The sequence below is a fragment of the Gallus gallus genome, chromosome 4 (assembly GCF_016699485.2).
Source record: "Gallus gallus isolate bGalGal1 chromosome 4, bGalGal1.mat.broiler.GRCg7b, whole genome shotgun sequence".
Classification (NCBI taxonomy): domain Eukaryota; kingdom Metazoa; phylum Chordata; class Aves; order Galliformes; family Phasianidae; genus Gallus; species Gallus gallus.
The window spans coordinates 1,754,245-1,773,409 of record NC_052535.1 but is presented as its reverse complement, the minus strand read 5'-3'; the positions used below and the strand labels follow the sequence as shown (position 1 = coordinate 1,773,409).

General features: G+C 59.9%; 2 protein-coding genes across 2 annotated transcripts; one reads left to right on the top strand and one right to left on the bottom strand.

Annotated features, from left to right (window-relative positions):
* Positions 1-247: 247 nt before the first annotated feature.
* Positions 248-5,228, bottom strand: FAAH2 (fatty acid amide hydrolase 2). The gene is made up of 11 exons (XM_015278380.4): positions 5,019-5,228; positions 4,824-4,906; positions 4,573-4,703; positions 4,279-4,488; positions 4,035-4,154; positions 3,167-3,302; positions 2,602-2,719; positions 2,254-2,373; positions 1,862-1,973; positions 1,469-1,663; positions 248-1,037 (listed from the first exon to the last, which is right to left on the bottom strand). The coding sequence occupies exons 1-11, from the start codon at positions 5,220-5,222 to the stop codon at positions 862-864; spliced, it is 1,605 nt and encodes a 534-aa protein (XP_015133866.2). The 5' UTR covers positions 5,223-5,228; the 3' UTR covers positions 248-861.
* Positions 5,229-5,331: 103 nt separating this feature from the next.
* LOC121110548 lies at positions 5,332-10,022 on the top strand. The gene has a single exon (XM_040699999.2). It carries the CDS (start codon positions 7,590-7,592, stop codon positions 8,649-8,651), a length of 1,062 nt encoding a protein of 353 aa, XP_040555933.1. The 5' UTR covers positions 5,332-7,589; the 3' UTR covers positions 8,652-10,022.
* The last annotated feature ends 9,143 nt before the right edge of the window (positions 10,023-19,165 follow it).

Genomic DNA, 19,165 nt, shown 5'->3' with positions numbered 1-19,165 from the left:
GATGCACTTCAGTGTTGGTTATTTTTTTTTTTTTAATTCCACCCCCGGGTCAGGTTTCTTCTCTTTTTCTTCCTCATTGCCCGTCTCACCTCGCTGCCAGCTCAGCAGTGCCCTCTGCTCCCCACACACGGCCTGGGCGCGCGGCACGGGGAGAGCCGCGCAGGGGCCGATGCTCCTACAGCCCCCTGCAAGGCGAGCGGCCCCCGGTGGGCTCCTCGGGGACAGCGCCGTCACGAGGACACGCAGCCACTGGCCGGACGGACTTTAATGGCATCCTCATTGAGAACATCTCACGCTTATTGCCACCCCAACCCCAGACACGGCCACCAGCCCACATGGCCACGTGTGTCACTCGTGGGGAGGATGACAGTGAGGCAGGGGGTGCCCGGGACGCCGATGGGACCGGGTGACCCCACAGGGATCAGGCAGGGGATGCTTCAGCCATCCCAGCACGGGGAAAAGAGCATTCCAAGAGCTCTTCAGTGCTGTCAAAGGCTCACGGGAGCAAACGCTTGGCCCTTCTGCACGTTGCCACTTCCGACATCACCTTCAGCAGCCCCTGCTTTGCTTGCAAGGCTGGGAACAGCCCTGCGTGGATCCGGGTACCCCCGGGGCACCCGAACCAGAGACAGGGAGAGATGAGAGAAGCTGGAGACGCCAACTCCGCAGCAGCCACGGCTCCGGCCAGCCTCCTCCTCCCCCCTCACGTCTTCAAAGCAGCAGGAATCACAGAGCCGGGCACTTCCTTGGGTGTCGGGATGGACGCGGGCAGGACGCAGCACGGCGATGCTACGGGACGTCAGCACCTGCCCTCGCCTTTCGCAACGCGGCCACCTCCGTCCCCGCCTCCCGGAGGCTGCGCTAAGCTTTGCCGGGCGGTACCCATCCTCCGAACGCCTCCTCCAGGTAGCGGGCCACGGCCAGCGTCAGCCGGTCGTTGTAGGACGCTGCCACCAGCTGGATGCCCAGCGGCAAGCCCTCACTGCTCAGCCCCAGCGGGCACTGAGTGACGGGCAGCCCCAGGACGTTGAAGATGGCTGGAAGAAAGGAGGTGGCATCACAGATCCCTCCCCACCCCCACCCCCCCCCAAGACGTGCTGCTGGCTTCCAAGCTTGGGTTGGAAGGTTGGAAGGGAGCTGAAAGCCCAGCCAGCAGCTCAGGCTTCATCCCAGCTGGCCCTGAGCACCTTCAGGGATGGGGAATCCCAACTGTAGGAGCCATCCCCACATCACCCCAAAGCCAGACAGCGTTACAGCACAGTGCTGATATGGAGGAGCTCCAGATGCAGCAGAAGCACACAGGGAGCTCCAAGCCGCGCCCCAAGGCATGGAGCAGCTGCCAGAGCACACTGCATCCCTCTGGACAAGGAAATAAATGCCCACCTCCACATGCCCTTATAGCAGAGGCCCCCCCCCCCCCCACTAGGCCTGTCACTGGGGACAGAGAGCCCCGTGCAGAGCTGCTCACCTGTGTAGGCGAAGTTGAAGGGCATGCAGATGGGGTAGTGGTGCCGAGGGGCCACGGTGGGGTGGGGTGGGTAGAGCAGCACACCGTCTGGCCCCAGCAGCGTCTCCATCTCAGCCTGCAGGCTCTTCCCCATGCTCACCAGCTTGGCGTTGATGCTAGGGCTGAGTTTCATCACCCTCTCCGTCAGCCCCAGGGCTGCAGGGTGAGGGCAGAACAGGGCTGTAGGTTACACCAGGTGTGCGGCATGCGGCGCAGTGCCCTACACCATTTATATGGGCTCTCAGCCCACCCACGGCTTGAAGGATGGAGCAGAGCACTCTCAGCACTCATTAACCAGCAGCACAGCACCGCTAACGAGGGCTCCCCATTAATTGCAGGGCTCCCCATGCTTACCGATGGCTGGCAGTGTGTGCGAGGACATCCCCACCAGCCACTTCAGCAGCTCCCACAGCGGCCACACCGGCTTCCCGTGGTCCCCCAGCAGCTCCGTGAAGCACTGCGCCTCCTGCAAGCACACGCACACCTCCTGCAGCAGCAGCCCTGCATGCATTTCCCTTTGCAGGCATCGCGACTTCTTCCAGCTGCAAAGCAGCAGGTGATGCTCGGGGAGGTGATGCAATGCTGCTAACCCAGTGCTGCTGACCCAGCAGTGCTGGGATGCTACTGCACACAGATCCCCCTTTGCAGCATGCCCTGAGATGCACAGCGGGGAGTTGACACCCACGTGGCTTTGCAAGGAGGTAGAAACACTGCAATGTCCCCCCGTGTCCCCATGTGTCACCCACCGTCCCGTCGCTGTCCTGCGAGGACATCATGGCTGACCAGATCTGGAAGGAGTACTTCATCTTGTGGATGGACACCCGCTGCACCTGCACCCCCAGATCACTCTCGAGGTGCTCCACCACCTGGTGGGGACAGGAGGGGTGTGCATCTATCAGGACACAACACACAGCTGAAACCCACGGAGATGGGGAAAGGGGGGGGGGCAATGGGCCAGAGAGCACCCTGCAGCTGCTCTGTGTCGTGATAGAAATTGCACCCAATGCTTTGGACACAGTTACAAGTGCTGCTTGCAAGGGTGCCGTGCTCCTGCTGCAATGCAGAAAGTTGTCCTCGCACATTTTCCTTCCTACCTTCTTCTGGGCTTGCAGGATCTCTTTTTCCACGGGGTACACAAACATGGAGCCCCCATCGTGGTCCATGCAGAAGAACTTGATTTTCTCCAGCGACACATTTTCATCCAGCTTCAACCTGCAAAGGGAACGGGGCACCCTGCAACTCTGTGCTCTGGAGCTGCTCACGGGCATGGAAACGCCCTGCTGCCCATTGCCCATCCACCCGCTCACCCCACTGCTCCCACCATAGCTCTGCAAATGCAGCCCTGCTGCAATGCCTCGTCCCTTGCAACGCACCCTGCAGGGACACCACGCCTAAGGACAGCACTGCAGCTCTGTATTGCAACAGGAGGAATGAAATGCTGAGGCAGCAGCACGGCAGCAAGCAGCAGGACCTGCCCTGCCTGCACTTTGCTCCTGCTGGTGCATGCATGCACACTGAGCGTTGCTCAGCTGCATGGCGACCAAACGGTGGTCGGAAGGGAAAAAACATTACGCAACAACAGGAAAAAAGCAAGCATAAAACAAAAGGCTGGCTGGCTCCAAACGGGAAGTGCAGCTGGAAGCACTGCCAGCAACCTACTTGTGCACCTCAGGGCCAGCCATGACCCGCAGCATCGGCTCCAGGTCCTCAGCGTAGCGGCACATGGGCCCGGTGCACAGGAAGCTTCTCCGCACCCCCTGCGCAATGGGGAACTGCCCATCATTGGGGACCACTCCTGCAAGTAGGGGGAGAGGGGTTGGTCACTGCATGCCACGTCCCAGTGCTACTGCTGCAAGACGGGCTGAGCAGTGCGGGACTGCAGTCTCCTGCCGCCTTGCTGCAGCCCAGGGGTTGCATGTGACAGGTCTGAAGAGCTGCCCTGGGGTGCCTGTAAAGGTGTTCTGAGGTTTGCAGTGCTGCTCTAATTGTTTGTGGTGGTGTCCCACGGTTTGCAGTGCCTCTCTGGGGATTTACAACGGTGCCCCTGGGTTTGCAATGGCGCTCTAGGGTTTGCAATGCCACTGCAAGCGTTTGCAGTGGTGCTCCCCAGGGTGTCTGCAACGTTCCTCCAGCTTTTTGCAACGATGCTGCAGTGTTTTCAATGGCGCCCTCAGGACAACAACGGTACCCTGGGTTTCGCAGTGCCACTCCAGGCGCTTGCAGCGGTGCACCCCAGGGTGTTTGCAACCCATACCAACAGGTGCAAGGAGGGCAAGCAGCTGGCTGGCAGAGCCGAGCACCCCTTACCCCAGCAGAACGTGCACTGCAACCCTGTTGCCAGGAAAATACCCACGCAGCACAGCCCTGCCCTGGGAACACATCCCACGCCGAGGCTGCGGCACCTCCCGCCTCCCCTGCACTTGAAGCTCTGCCATCGGGCAGTTTCCCATTACTGTGCTCACGCAGCAAGTCTGCCCCGTGCAAGAAGCTGCTTGTTCTCTCCCAGCTCTCCTCCTCCATGTGTCACCTGTGGTGGGTTTGTGGCCAAAGACACCATTGAAGAACGCCGGCATCCGGATGCTGCCTCCAATGTCAGAGCCCACTCCTATCACGGAGCAGGCGGCTGCAAGAACGCTGCCCTCCCCACCTGCAGGGCAGATAACAGAGCAAAGACAGTGGCTTACAGCGCACAGCACCCCACGGTAGACGTTCCCTTTGCACCTAAACGTTTGCAATGGCTGAGCAACAGAGCAAAGGGATTTTGCTCGCACCTGAGCTGCCGCCTGCGATGTGCTGCAGGTTGTAGGGGTTGCTGGTGCGCCCGTACACGTTGTTGCTGGATTCAAACCACATGCACAGCTCACTGCAGTTGGTCACCCCCAGCGGGATGGCGCCCGCCTGCTTCATCCGCCCCACCACGATGGCATCCGTGTTAGCAATGACACAGCGGCGTTTCACCAGGCCGGATGTGTTGGGCATCCCTGCAAAGGGGATGGGGTCAACGCTCTGCCGGCCTCCTTGCAACAGCCACAAGCTCGCCGCAAAAGGAGCGGAAGCAAACCCACCGTGCAAGGAGAAGGCCTCCTTAACGGTGAAGGGAACCCCCAGGAAGGGGTACTTCTCCAGGCTGTCATCGATGCGGCCCTCTGCCAGGAGCCGGTCCACCTGGCGCGCTTCCTGCAGGGCGTCCTCAAACCTGCGTGGAACCAGCGAGAGCTGCACGGGGAGAGGCTTCCCCACGAGTTCCCGGGGCTGTCTGCACGCCCGCTTGCACGCGCAGCCCAGCACCGGGTGCGCAGAGCCCTCCCTGCCCTACCTGTCCTTGACGACGGCATTGATCAGCGGATTCACCTCCCTGATCCTCTCGATGTACGTCTCCACCACCTCGACGCACTTCACCTGCGAGCAACGAGGGGGTGCGGGGAGGTCAGCGGGGGCCGCGCGGGGCTCGGACCGCAGGCGTGACCCCGACACCACGCATAACCCGGACCCCCCCCCCCCCTCCCCTCACCTGCCGGAGCCGCAGGCGGCGCGCCAACTCCCGTGCGGGCAGCAGGAGCAGCGCGCTGCGCGGTGGCGGGACGGCGCGCGCTGGCGCGGGGCTGGCGGCGCGTGGCGGCGCGGGCGCGGGCAGCAGTCCCAGCACCGCCAGGCAGGCGCGCGACACGAGGCGCAGCAGCAGCACCACGAACCGCTCTACGCGGGACAGCGCCATGGCTACTCCGCCCCGCCCCCCGCGGGGGCGGAGCTTGGATGCCGGCGGAAGTGACGTCAGCGGGGCGCGGCGCCGACGCCATGTTGGGGGGGGGTGGCGTTGCCGTGGTGACCGGTGGTGGTGTTAAGATGGCGGCGGCGCCGCGCGGTCAGAGTCGCTGAGTGAATCGCGCGCTCGCGGCATGGATCGCCTTCGTGTCCCACCAGTCCCGTCCCCAGCAGTGCGATGGGTGCCCCCCCGCCCGCTCAGGGCCCGCCCGTGGCCCGGGGCACCCGCAGCTCAGGGCAGCAGGGCAAGGCCTCACCGCCCCCTGTGCAAAGCAGGGCTTTCTCAGCTCCCGGATCCTGGGAGTTAGTAAAAAAAAAAAACAAACCAAAACAACCAACGCCGCGGTGTGTAAAGCCAAGTGTTTACGCAGCACCCGCTGGGCCCTATTGCAGCTCCTATCCGCCCCCCCGGCGATAAACCCTTCAGAGGAAAACCTTTTATGGCTGTGAAGTCGGCGCTCAGCATTTACAGCCCCAACCCCAGCACGCAGCCCCGTGGGGATGCTGGGTGACCTCTGTCCCGTCACAGCCAGACAACGAAGCCATAATGATAACACTGAGATATTTTTAGACCAGCTGCTATCAACGAGATTGCTTTCCCTGCATAAAAGCAAAGGAGCCCCTCCCAGAGCAGGGATTACCTGTCCCCTGCTGATTTCATTAAGCCACTCTCTCTTTTCGCCCTTCTTTTCCCCCTTCCCCGGCAGCACGAAGCAGGGGGGCTGCTGGCTGTTGGCTGGGATGGCCGTGTAGGTGCCTTATCTCAGTCCTCAGGTGGCCTTTGCACTTTCCCCTGCATTATCGAAGCGCCCACACGCCCTCAGATTACGACAGGGCAAGGTTAGAAAGGTGTTCTGTCTGCATCACGTGCAGCACCTGAGTAACCTGCTTGAAGGGGACGGTGAGCCAGGGCGTGTTACAACTTGGGCTGTGCAATCTCCTGGCAGCCCTCGTGTTGCCACAGAGGAAGTTAGCAATGGGGAGGGCTCCCCAGAGCTGAGCTCCTGGCTAAGGCAGGCGGCCCCCAGGCTTCTGCCCAAGCCAGAGCAGCGAGGGCTGTCCTTTGGAAGGAGGCACAGAGAGCATCCCCTCCTGATCTCCAGCCCAGCGCTGCTCTTGGCATTTCTTCTCCTGCAGGTTTGCCCTTGTTTCCCCCTCACGTCCTGCCCAGGTGTTGGCAGGGAGAGGTCTGAGCGAGCTCGCTTCTGCTTGAGATCTCCGCTCCCTTTGCCACTACAGCAGAGACCTTCCCCAGGCAGCATCCTTTGCCGCGGAATGTGCCTCCCTTCGTCGTTGTCTTCATCAGGAGCAGCTGTGCAATGCACACAGGTGCACTTGGCACCAATCACGCTGTGTGCCAGCGCTGCCCCGGGTGGCAGCTCGAGCTGCTTCTGAGCTTTCTGGGAGCAAAGCCAAAAGAGCAGCTGCCATAATTGATGGCATTCCACAGGAGCTCCGTTTCCACGAAAAATGCAGGAATGAGATACGAGGTGCTCTAGAAGGAACGCGCCCGGAGGGCTCAGATCAAAACGAAGACTGCATTTCAATGACTAAAATCAACCCAGCAGGCAGGCGATGCCCCACACGCACACTGAGAGGCTGGTTAATTGCAACCCGATTAAAAATCAAGCAGCAAAGAGCAGGGAGCTCGGAAACATACAGCAGAGCTCACACACATGCCTATGTATTGCACAGCGAGGTGGAAGAGGAGCATGATTCAGGTTCTCACTTCCCTGGTACTTCTGCCTGTCATCATCCCCAGATGTTTTGTTATTAGCAACGGCTTAAATCAACACGAGGGATTAGCAGGAATGTGTGGAAAGCTGGAGTGGTTCTGCTCGTTGTGCGTGCGGTGTGGTAACACCGATTGGCCAAGGAGCTGCGGGGTGGGTGGTGGGAAGCAGAGAGGCGTGTGCTGCTGGATGGCACCGTGCTCCGTGTGCCTCCACCGAGCTGTGCTGCTCTGCTCCCCCGTGCAGAAAGACCAAAAAGCTTTCAGGACACTGAGAGAAGTCCAGCAGCGTCATTCTTCCCTTTGCAAACTGAGTCGCTTAATGTGGATCCGTAAAATGGCTTCATATAGAACAATGCAGAGGTGGGGGAAGAGAGGAGGGGCTGAAACACAGCACCTCGGACGCTTTATTTCCCATTTAACTAAATACAAACCCACCAGGTTTGCGGGTCCCTCCGTGCCTGCTGTTAGCCCTACCGCCGCTGAGCGATGCTGTGCCCTGCGTTTCGGTCGTGCCTCCTCGTTTGCTCGCCAGGAGCCGGGCTGCCTGCTCTGCTCTGCGCCTGTTGAATAACTGCGGGGCAGCACATGGAGTGCAGGGAGGAATCCCCTGGAGTCTCCCCAGATCCTCACACCCGAGCTGAGCGGCTATCTGGAGCTACAGAGAGGAACTTTTCCCCCCCGGTACCTCATCTGAGGGAGCACAGGCTGCATTCAGCCCACCGCCCCAAGGAGGGGCTGCGTTTGCAGAAAAGCAGTGTGCACCAGGCTGCTTTCGTTCTTGGAAATCAGATTTGCAGCAAGCCACAAGTGATGGAAAGCGAGATTTGCTTCATGTGCCGCATCCTTGGCTCAGCCTCTGCTAGCACTTCTCAGGCAGGGCAACCCAGTGTGCATCCCAAAATCAGGCTGAGGTGCCAGCTGGGTGCAGGGTTGGGATGCTTTGGGGTGTCCCGTGGCTCGGGGTGCCCGCTGACTGCGCTGTTGCCATATGAGGTCGCTCTGTCACCGCGCCTCGACATCCCTGCGCTGGCCCCGCAGGGCCACAGCTGTTCCCACTGCACGGAGCCAGAGTACACTGTGTTCACCCAGAGTCCTTTATTAAGCAAAATGTTTATGCATGCCTCTGCTCCGATGAACATCTTGGCCGGCTCACGCAAAGCCTGCTCTGCACCGCGCCTCCAGCTGCCGGCGGGCCTGGGGAAGGGTCAGGGGGACCCTGCATTTAGGATCCTTCTGCTGGCTGCGTCCCCACGGTGGGCAGCCCCTAGCTTGGTCTCTGTGCCATCAGTCCTGCTGCAAGCCCTTGATGCCTTGGGGTTGCTGCTGGCCCCTCTGAGGGGCTATGGGAGGCTACGCTTTGGCACCGTCCCCACAAACCTGCCAGCCCTTCCCACTCCAGCAGGGCTTCGGGGTGCAGCTGGGGGTTCCAAAAGCAGCTGGTACCTGGGCCCCAGCATGTCTCTGGCAGTGCAGAACAGCATTCCTGGCATTGTTCCTCCTCAGCAGCCTCCTGGCACATCACCCCAGTGTGCTGCCGCTGTGTCCATGCTCCTGCTGAGGCCTCCAGCCCTTCCAAGGGGTTTCCCCACTGAGAAGAAAGCTGCACACCTTGGGCAAGGGGCACCAGCACTCCAAGGTCTTATATAACCCTGCAGATGAATCCAGAGCCATGGAAAGGTGTTGGGAAGCTGCTGGGGACCTCAGGACACCAATGTGGGATGAGGACAGGTCCCATCCTATGGGATGCAAAAGGATGGGCACATGAGCTGGGATCTGTACTGTGGGTCCCACAGTTGAACAGGGCCTCAAGGAATGGCTCTGTCTCATGTTTTGGAGGGTCACACGAGATGGAGCATCCCAGTAGCACAGCAGGGCTGCAACAAACCAGTGGGACCAGTGCTGAACTGGTGATCTTTCAGGTGATGCGATGGGTGCCTTGTAAGAGAGACCAGCCCCGTGTGTTTGACAGGGAGAAGAAGGGATCTGCAGCAAACCTCAGGGCTCACTGCCTTGAATTTGGCACGCCAAAAAACTGGTGGCCACCAGGTGCCAATGGCCTTCGTGTCGGTGACATCGTGCCATTGGACACGCAGGTGTGCCCGGCCGCCCGTGCAGGCTGGGGGACTTTCCCAAGAGTGCTGGCTTTTGGCAGAGCTGGTTGCCCAAGCAGCCCCATGCCCCTGCCAAGCTGCGTGCCACGGCCCTTGCGCAATGGTGTTGATAAACACTGCAGGGCATGCCAAGTCCTGTGGGCCGCAGCTGTGTGCTGGGGCTGCAGGGAGTGCCCGGCGAGGCAACAGGAATTTTCCACTCGGCAGAGTACGTCTCGCCCAGCCGGGTATTGACCCAGCGAGGTGAAGACTTGTCTGCTGGTGTCCCAGCTGCCTGTCTGACCCTACCAGCCTTGCTGCACAACCCTGTTCTGGGTACTAGTCAAGGCTGGGGTTGGCACACCAATGGGACTGGGATGGGGTGCCACTAAGCCCAAGGCAATCTAGCTATCCCCATGGAGACGTTGTGTCCTTAGCTTTCCCTTTCCAAGGATGTTATTGCTTTCCAAGAATAAGGACCTTGTCCTGAGGGCGTAGTCCATGTCCCCAGGACTTGCTTTGTCCTTGGGATGGAGATCTCTTCGGTGTTCCTCTTTGCATGCACCCCACATGGTGCTGTGGTGGTCCTTTCTGAGAGCCTTCCTTCTCAGGGCTGCATGGGGAAAGCCACTGGCAATGGGATGCACATGTAGGTGGTGCCCTGTGGTCCCAAACCTTGGAGTGGCACAGCGGGCCCAGTTTAGGACATTCCTGCTTGGTTTAAAGGGGCCTGAGGGGCAGAGATCCCAACCATTCCTTTGGGGAATCATTTCAGACCCTGATGTCCAGCTCTCAGGTTTGCTGAGGGGCTCCATCAGCACTTGGTTTGCTGCAGAAGTTGGGCAGGGAGTTAAAGGAACCTCCTTCCCTTCCCTTCCCTTCCCTTCCCTTCCCTTCCCTTCCCTTCCCTTCCCTTCCCTTCCCTTCCCTTCCCTTCCCTTCCCTTCCCTTCCCTTCCCTTCCCTTCCCTTCCCTTCCCTTCCCTTCCCTTCCCTTCCCTTCCCTTCCCTTCCCTTCCCTTCCCTTCCCTTCCCTTCCCTTCCCTTCCCTTCCCTTCCCTTCCCTTCCCTTCCCTTCCCTTCCCTTCCCTTCCCTTCCCTTCCCTTCCCTTCCCTTCCCTTCCCTTCCCTTCCCTTCCCTTCCCTTCCCTTCCCTTCCCTTCCCTTCCCTTCCCTTCCCACTTTCCCTCTTGCTTTCACTCTCTCCATCTCTTTCAGTTATTCTTTCTGTTTCTCTTTCTCTTCTCCATCTGTTTCTCTCTCTCCTTTCTTCCTCCCTTCCACTTCTCCCTGCCATTGCCCCTTCCTTGCAGAGAGACTCTCCCACCCTGCCATCCCTCTGCCCATCCCCTGTCAATCCCCCAAAGCCAGATCAGCAATTCCTGACGCACAGCTTTCCCCCAGGGCTCCAGCACTGGTGACAGTGCAGTGACACTCGGTGACGCCAGACTGGTCACCGTCACAAGGCAGGGTGCTGGGGAGAAGCAGAGCTTGGGCAAAAAGCAGCAGAAGAGACAGCAGGCGTGCTTGGGACGGGCTGTTCTCGCCACACGGTGATAAGGACAGTCAATAATAAAAACAGGCAGCCGGGACACAAGCCCAGCCTTGAGCCAGCGACCTTCAGGAGCTGGGTTACTGGAGCAAGCCCTGGCTGTTAGCGGCAGGGACGGCGAGCGTGCAGCCCTTCACACCCTGAGCAGAGGCTGTGAATCCTCACGCTCATTCAGTGCACCTTGAGAGATGGGAGCTGATGCTCTCTGGATGCACGCGGTGCTCGTATTGCAGACGGCAGTGCACATGCGTGCTGCCCAGGCAAGCCCCTGGAGCAAACCTGTGCTCTTACATAAGGAGTTGCATTTACAAACCGCTGTGCAAACATGACCCACTCACTGAGAACACGGTCTATCTCAGCAAGATCCTGATAAAGCAAAAAAAAAAAAAAAAAGAGGAAAAAACAGCTTCCAATCGGGGCTGTTTGTGTCTCGTGACCCGGGAGGGGGAAAGGTTGGTGCTTGTGCAAGCCAAGTCCTTGCAGAGCTGTGGGACAGGGCTCGGCGTGACAGTCTGGAAGGTTCGAGCTGGCCAAGGTCCCGGTGGGCGTCCGTCCCACAGCAGCTTCTGGATCTTTCAGAGCTTCGGGATCTGTGCAGAGAGGCGTGTCCCAGGGCTCCATGCATGGACGTTTTTGGGGCTGCAGGACTTCAGTCTCAGGGCGTTCCTTTCTCCTGCAGAGCACTTCCCCATGGCGAGGGGTGCAGGATGTGCTGTCACACCATGTGTGGGATCTCGTGTTGCATGCGTGCTCGGGGTGATGTGGGCACGCAGCTGATGCTGTAGGGCACGTGCCTCTCTCTGTTTGCTTCGGGGAGCCTCCTGCATGGCCCTTCCTATGCAGCCCTCCTCTCCCTCTGGCCACATGCGGTGCACCCCTTTGAGACACGGGGAAAAGGCCCTGCATAGCCTCAAAACAGCGGGGACGAAAAACCGATAGGGCTGGCAAACAGCAAAACAGAGAGAGGAACTGGGAGTTAAAAATAACATTGCTCACAGGGAGCCATCCCCCGTTCCCAGCCGCCTGCTCAGAGTGTGCTGTGAGAACTGCAGTCCCGTGGGGTGCCCGAGCCCTCCGTCCTGCTGTGCGGGAGGTGGCCGGGAGCAGCACATCCATGCAGCCTCTCCTGTGCCTGACCTTAAATGCACCCGCAGGCCTGGAGCAGAGGACAGGGCTTGCAGCGAGCCCTGCTGCAGCACCCTGCCTTATCTCGCCCTGTGTGCCACTGCCTCGCTCCTCCCTGCGAGCACAGCCATGCACGGCGGTGAATCAGCGCCTTGGGCTGCGCTCCTTATCCCTGCGCAAGGACAGCCGTGTCCCTGCAACCCCACAGCTGGGAGCCAAAGGGCACTCGAGGTTGGGAAACCTTTCTAAAGACACCTCCCTGCTTTGAAATCCTATGGGCTGTTTGTTGGTTTGTTTGTTTTCCCCACTTCCTCTGGTCTCCTTGCATAGGGCTCCCAAGGCGCTGCTGTCAGCAGCTGGAGCAGAAGGGACGGAGGGCACCGCTGGGTGGGAAGATGCACGAGCAGAGCTGGAGCCTGAGCATGCCCTCCTCCCAGGCAGAGTGAAAGCACAGAGCCTGCAGCTTTCGTCCCATCTCTGCCTCCTGCAGCTCCCAGGACACCCTGTGCTCAGTGACAGCGAGCCCCTGCCCTTCATCTCCCAGCATCCCCCTGCAAACATGTCCCGGCATGGGGTTATTCCATCTCATCCTCTGGGAGAGGGGTCCCAGCATCCTGTGCCTGCACCCTGGTGACCCTACGGGATCCCTCACCGGTGGGTAGGGAGCACTGGGGGCACGGGCCGTGCACTGGCTCACACCACCTCAACCAGGCTGTGGTTGCAGCGTCGTGGCGCTCAGGCGTTGCGGTTTGCAGGCAGCGGCGCGCACAAACCAGAAAGAACAAACTGTTCAGCCGCCAGCCCTTCCAGCTTCTGCTTTCGAAGTTATCTAACAGCACAAACAAAACCAGAAGGCGCTGGCTGGGTTGCAGCTGGCCTGCAGCGAGGGAGAGGCACAACCCATCCCATCTCTGTCCCCATCCCCGTTCCCTGCTCCCATTCTCGTTCCTACAGCCAAGCGTGCCGTGTGGGATCGCTGCGCTCTGTTGGACCCCCAGCGCATGAGCTGGGATTGCTGAGGGAGAATGGAGGGAATGGGATGGAGACGGGGACCGATCCCGGGTGCTTCAGTGGCACTGGGACGTGGCCTTTGGTTTTGCCTCCCTGTGGGATGCGCAGCCCGTGGGGAAGCAGCACGTGGCTGTGCAGTGCGTGGGGATGGGGTGCTCCTCTGCACCCCTAAACAAGCCAAGCACTCTGAAGGCGCTGTGTCTGCCCTTGCCCCTCTGCAAAAGGTGCAGCGCGGGGACATTTGGACATCTCACTGTTGTCCCTTACAGGAAAGGAGAAACTGGGCCCTGAAACCCCCGGCTGTGCCGCAGCGTCACAAGGGCCGAATTCACACGCAGGGGTGTGGGTGGGAGGGGGAAGTGGGGAAGGGGTGGGGAGCCGGGTTACGTGGCCCCGCCGTCTTCCTTCCTGTGCCAGAGCCCTGGGTATATAAACAGCTGAGCTATAATTATCGGGTGGGAGCCAGACAGAGCTCCTGGGCACAGCAATGCTGCAGCTGCAGCACTGGGGCCATGGGGGGGACGTGAGGAGGTGAGGGATGTGTCCCCATGGGGCAGAGATCCTCACCCCAGTGCTCCTCCTGCATGGGATGCTGGTTGTGCCTATCCCAGCTCCTGCAAGACTTCCTTGTAGGATGGGGGATCTGTGTAGAATGGAATCATTCAGGTTGGAAAAGATCACATCTAGTCTGTCTGCCAACCCATGGATCCGTAAGGATGCATGAAGAGAGGGGATCCATGAAGGACAGGGGATTCATGCAGGATTGGGATCCATGTAGGACGGAGAGACATGCAGGGTGGGGGATCCATGTAGAATGGGGCATCCGTGCAGGATGGGGTACCCGTGCAGGGTGGGGGATCCATGCAGGATAAGGATCCACGCAGGACAGGGGATCCTGGATGCTGGATGTTTCATTGGCCTCTTGTGCTGGGTCAGGCTGAGGTAACCATAGTTTGGGTTGGGATTTCTGCAGCTAGTTAAAAAAACAGTGAGCTGGGAAGGGAAAGCTCAGAGATGGCACGCAGACGCCCAGTTGTTGCAAAGGGCTGGCGGTGGGACATGGCATGTGCTCGGGGTCAGCTGCGTTCCCAGCTCCTCCAGCCCCATCCAATAACGGTGTTTGCTTTCACTTCCCCGCTGGGCTTCCAGGACAGGCTAGTGCTGGGAATTTTCCACAAGAAGAGAAACAAAACCAGAAGACACACAAAGAAAACAACGTTCAGACTTGGAACTAAGGAAGGAATCCATCCTTCCTACCCAAAAGCCATCCGCATTTGGGCAAGGGAGGGGACAGGGAATGGAAGCAGCCACCTGATTGAGCTGAATGGGTCACAGAACGGTCCTGCCTGGGTTGGGAGGTCGGTCCAGTCATTTTGGCCGTGGGGATGCCAGCTGGCTCGGGCATGAGTACACCACAGGTGGGAGATGAGGTTTTGTGCCATACCCTGAGGTGCATGGGGTGGTCTCTGTGCCCCTCAGAGTTGGATTTGCTGCCCTGTGCTGCAGGTTCTTAGGCTTTAAAGCTGGCTTTGTACCTGATGGGGGGGCGGTGTCAGCACCCTGAGCCCCATCTCACCTGCCCTGCTCCTCCTCCGCTGCCGGGCAGGGCAAACCCGGATTAGCTGTTCCCCAGCACATCCCAGGTATTTGCTCCGTGGGGCTCCCCTCCCCCGGAGGGCTGCTGATGAAAGACTAAGCGCAAGTTGCCAGCAGAGCAAATTGCATCAGACTTTCCCAGTGAGAGAGGCGCAGCCCGCGTTGCAGAGCCCCTGTCCTGGGTGCTCCTGTCCCAAACAAAGAGCAGGGAGCTGCAGGGGCACTGCTGACCAAGGATTCTCTTCCGTAGGAATGAGCAGAGGGCAAAGATCTCTCACTGCAGTGTCCATTCTGTCCCCCCCATCCTTGAACAAACCCCACAGCCTCAGCCCTCCTGATGCGAGCCCCATCTCCGTGCTCTTCTTGCACACAAGGGTTATTTTCTCCCAGCACAGAGGTATCCGGGCTGCCTCGTGGGCTCTGTTTTCTTCTACGTGCCAACCAAACAAAGCCTCTTCCTTATCCCCCACTTGCTAATTGTTTCCGTATGGCTGTAATTTCACCATGTCCCGGAGCAGGGCTGGGTTCCCTGCTCACACAAGATTGAAAACAAGAGGTTTCCAACACCAACGCTGGCTGCTGGCAGGCAAGCATGTCCTGCATGCCATGCCCAGGAGCCAGCCACGGGGTGCCAAGGATGCTCTGCTGCCTCTGGATGCAGCCAGGGCAATTCTGGGGACCTGGCAGCCCCATCCCTCCATGCACTCTTCCCTTGGCTAGCAGCAAGTCATGCACCAGGCTTTGCACATCAGCCTGCCCAGAGGGACCGGGCTGTGCAGGGCACACGGACAGCTAAGTATAGCCGTGCTGTCGTGCACAGCCCTGGGCGCACGCTGTGCTGTTTGCAAACAGCAGCCTTGCTGACATGTTGCTTCCTCCCGCTGCACCCGGTTGGGAAAGAGCAGGGCAGCAGCTGTGTGCTGGTGACTCACTGGGAACGGGACTGGGTGTCCACCAGCTCTGGTGTGGGGCTGGATGTGCCTTGTGTACCAACTTCTGCCAGCACCGTGCCTCGGCCCGTGGGCTGGGAGTTGGGTCTCAGGGGTTGGGGACGGGCGAGAGCTGCCCCCCGCCATGGGGCTGCACGGGGCTGATGTTGGCTTCGGCTGCATGGAGGTCCCATAGGAGTGTCTCACCAGTGCAGGCCCAGCAGCTGCCAATGCTGCTTTCAGTCTTCTGCAGGGAAGGTCCCATGCCGGTGACGGACCTGCTTGCTGATGGGATGACGGCGAAGGGCACAGCAATGACGTCTGCTGGGTGGCACCGTGGAGGACCCCCATGCCACCTCCCAGCCTCACCTCAGCCCCAGGGCTGCTGCCGGCACAGGGATCTGCACACAGACCTGAGCTGGGGGTTGGGGTGCTGTGCCCACAACTGGGACACGGCGACGCTGCTCAGTAATGGCTGCTTCACAGAGATCCCACTGTTCTGGAGGTGCTCATGCCCTGCTTGTCCTTATCCCACTTTTAGCACCAGAGGATGAACACCCCTGTCCCCATCCAGTGATGGGGCCGTGATGCTCAGAGGCACATCCTGCTGCAGCAGTGATGCTCTGGGAGTGAGGGATAGACACCATTCCCACGGGATGCTGACCGAGGGTGCTCCCACCCCACTGCAGCATCCTCTCAGGGCTGCATCCTCCTGCAGCTTTCTGGCGCACGGGACCACCCCTCCACCCCCAGCACCCATCCCTTCCACCCCTGCAGGTTGCACCCTTATTTATCCAACCCATCACCGGGAGGCAGCCCTGCTCCCTCTCTGCATCCCAGCTGTTCTTCCTCTTGTTTTCCGCCAGCTGCTCGCCCACAGCTAAAAATAACCAGGAATTTACAGCCCTCGACCTTGAGCTCAGCCCGGCCCCACTCTGTGCTGTGCCAGCAGCACTGCGGCTCACCCGGCTTCTCCTTGGGATGATGGGTTTGGGACGTGCCGTGGGGGCACCACGCGTGGTCCCCGGCGTGCAACCCCATAAGTCACCACGGGATCTTGCTGTTGGTTCATTCGAGCCCAGTGTTTTCCAGTGACGTTTCCTTTGCGGATGCTCTGAGAGTATATTTAGAAAAGTTTCCAAGTTTTTTTCCCCCCCCGCCCTGCTTGGGAACGCAGGAAATCACAGTTTCTGTGTTGTCTCTAAAAGGAAAACTGAGATTGCTGAGTGGTCACCGTGCAGCCAAAGCCTTCAAGGAAGGCCCGAGCCTTGCGCCGGGGGGACCGAGGGCTGCAGCCACGGAGCTGTGACGTTTGGGTCACCCTGCAGCCCTGCAGAAGGGTGCTGAGGGTCACCGAAGTGTGACTGTGGGAGCACCCCGACCTCGCCGTGGTCATTTTCTCCTTATGTTTAACCTAAATCTGCCCTCTCCCCATCCCTCGGCCTCATGGCATCCTCTGGCTTTGTCAGTGTCATCCTTTGCTCCTGAATCCCCTGGCAGAGCCGCCCCATATGTCACCTCGTTGGGTTGCTCAAGGGATGCTGCTCGTTGTTTTTTTAGCACCTTCTGAGGGCAGGGAGGGCTCAGCTCAAAGGCAGAGGAGGAGGAGTGATGCAGTGCCCGTGGTAAGCAGATTTACGAGGTTATTTCCCAAACAAAGGCTGTGCTGCCAAACCTCAGCCCTTCCACCAAAACAGCCCCATTGGGAATCAACACATCCGCACCGACCCCTAACCCTGACCCTACCCCTCTCCCCCTTGTTTCAGCGCTTTGGGGGGAGATGGGGTCCCCGCTGGCCCCACGGCTGTGAGATGAGCTCCTCCTTGGGCTGAACCAGCAGAAAAAAGGTCCGGGGCTTTTGCTGCTGCTGCTCATTTTCAGACAAACCAACGGAGCTGCAGCCTTCCAAGAAATGCGTCCCTGGGATCCTGCCCAGTGGGCAAGGAGACAGCTGTGGAACATCACAGAGCGGAGGAGAGATGGAAAACAAGCGAGGAAAAGGGGAAAATAAGAAGGCTCCAAGCGCATCCATACGGCGGGCAGAGGAGCCGGCGATGTGCCCCGCTCTTGATTTGTTGTTGTTTTTAATCTGAGATTTGGGAACCGGCCGCTATTTATAGCCCTCCCCTCATCCACAGCGCTGATCCCTTCCAGATGCTGCAGGCTGGGGGGCGGAGAGGGGCTGTGGGGCTGCCCCATAGCGGCAATGGGGGGAGAGCAGCACGGCTCCTTCCCCCTAAGGGAGGAGGGCTGGTGTTGGTGGGCTTGCTATGGGGACTGGGGAGGCTGAGACATCGCCACCTCCCCGATCCCAAAAAGAGCCATGAGCTGTGGGGTGCCCGTGGCAGAGCTGACAGTGGGTTTCCTGCTGCGGGGAGGACACGCGGTGAGTCAGCGGCTGGTAGCCGGGCAGCGGGCAGCAAACAGCCCCAAACATTGTGGGTAGGCTGCGTGGGGCTGTGTGTCAGCGGGAGGAGGCCGCCCCGCTCTGAGTGCGCCCACAAGGGATGGGTTTGAGGGATGTGTTTGGGGACAGTCCTTCCCCACGCTTACACGCGCTCCTCCGCCTTCCCCAGGGCTGGGAATGGGTTATTTTTGGCCTTTTCCAGCTATTTTGGGCAGCGGCTATGAGGCGTATGGGTGCGGGATGGGGAACACCGGGTGTGGGCAGGATGGAGGGCGAGCTGCTTCCCATTGCTCAGGGAGGGAATGATGGGGAGGAGCAGCCCACGTTGGGGATCTTCTCACCCACACCACGCCATGCGCAGGGCCCCAGGTGGGCCCCACTGCCCTGGGCTCCCTGCAGGCTCGGGATGCTTTTCCTGCTGACTGTGCTGGTCGAGAAGTTTTGAAGAAGCCCCGATGGCACGAGCTGGTGGAGGCACGCGGGATGCCTGCGGCGTGACGGGAACGTGGCCACGGGCACAGGGACTGCATGCCATTGGGACTGGGTATGGGAAAAATAGGTTGCCGGGCATATCCTGCCCGCAGGCAGCCCCGGGATGACCCACTTTGGAGCTGCACGCGGCCGTCCCTCAATGTCACCGGCACGAGCCCTGCAGCCAGGATGGGCACGGCCACAGCGCTGCCTCCGTCACGGCCGTGTAAACACCGCCTGCAAATGGCTCTGAGTCAGCAGCTGGCCACAAAAACACCCAAACATGGTAGCGGGGCGAGCGGCACGGCCTGGAGCATCCGCAGCCCTTCCTGGAAGGGCATGGAAAGCTGCAGACTGTGACATTCCCCCCGCGGGACTCAGCGCATTGCACGTGGAGAACGTCATCTGCGTGGCAAACACCTGGAGAGGCGCAGAGTGGTGTTAGGGGAACAAACAAGTGCTCTTCTGCACTGAGGGCAGGGCTGCTTCTGCGCTCGCTGGGGGGCAATGGGGCATCCTGAGCCTGAGGAGCAGAGCTGGGTTAGTCGGGCTGTTGGCTCTGGTTAAAAACCATCACCAATAAGGAAAGAAATGAAAGTGGAAATGGGAAGAAAGAAAGCGTTCCGGTTGTGGGTGCCCTTTGGAGTGGGTTGGGGTGGGAAGCGGCGATGCAGGGCGGTGACACAGCACGCAGGGGGTGCTGGGGAGGGGCTGAGGGCCGGGGGCAGCTCCTGGAGGGCAGCACCCACCTGGAGGGACACAGAGTGTCACTGCGGTGCTGGTGGCGGAGATGCCAGCCCTGATGCGGTTCCAGCAAGCGGTAGCTGTTGTTGTTATGGTAACAACTGTGATTGTCATCACAACAGTCGCAATAATTACCCCATCTTCCCAAGCTGGTGGCTTCATGTTTTGTCACTCAGGCTCTTTGTACATCCCGGCTTCTGTCCCGTGATAATCAGCATGGGGACAACTGTCAGCATA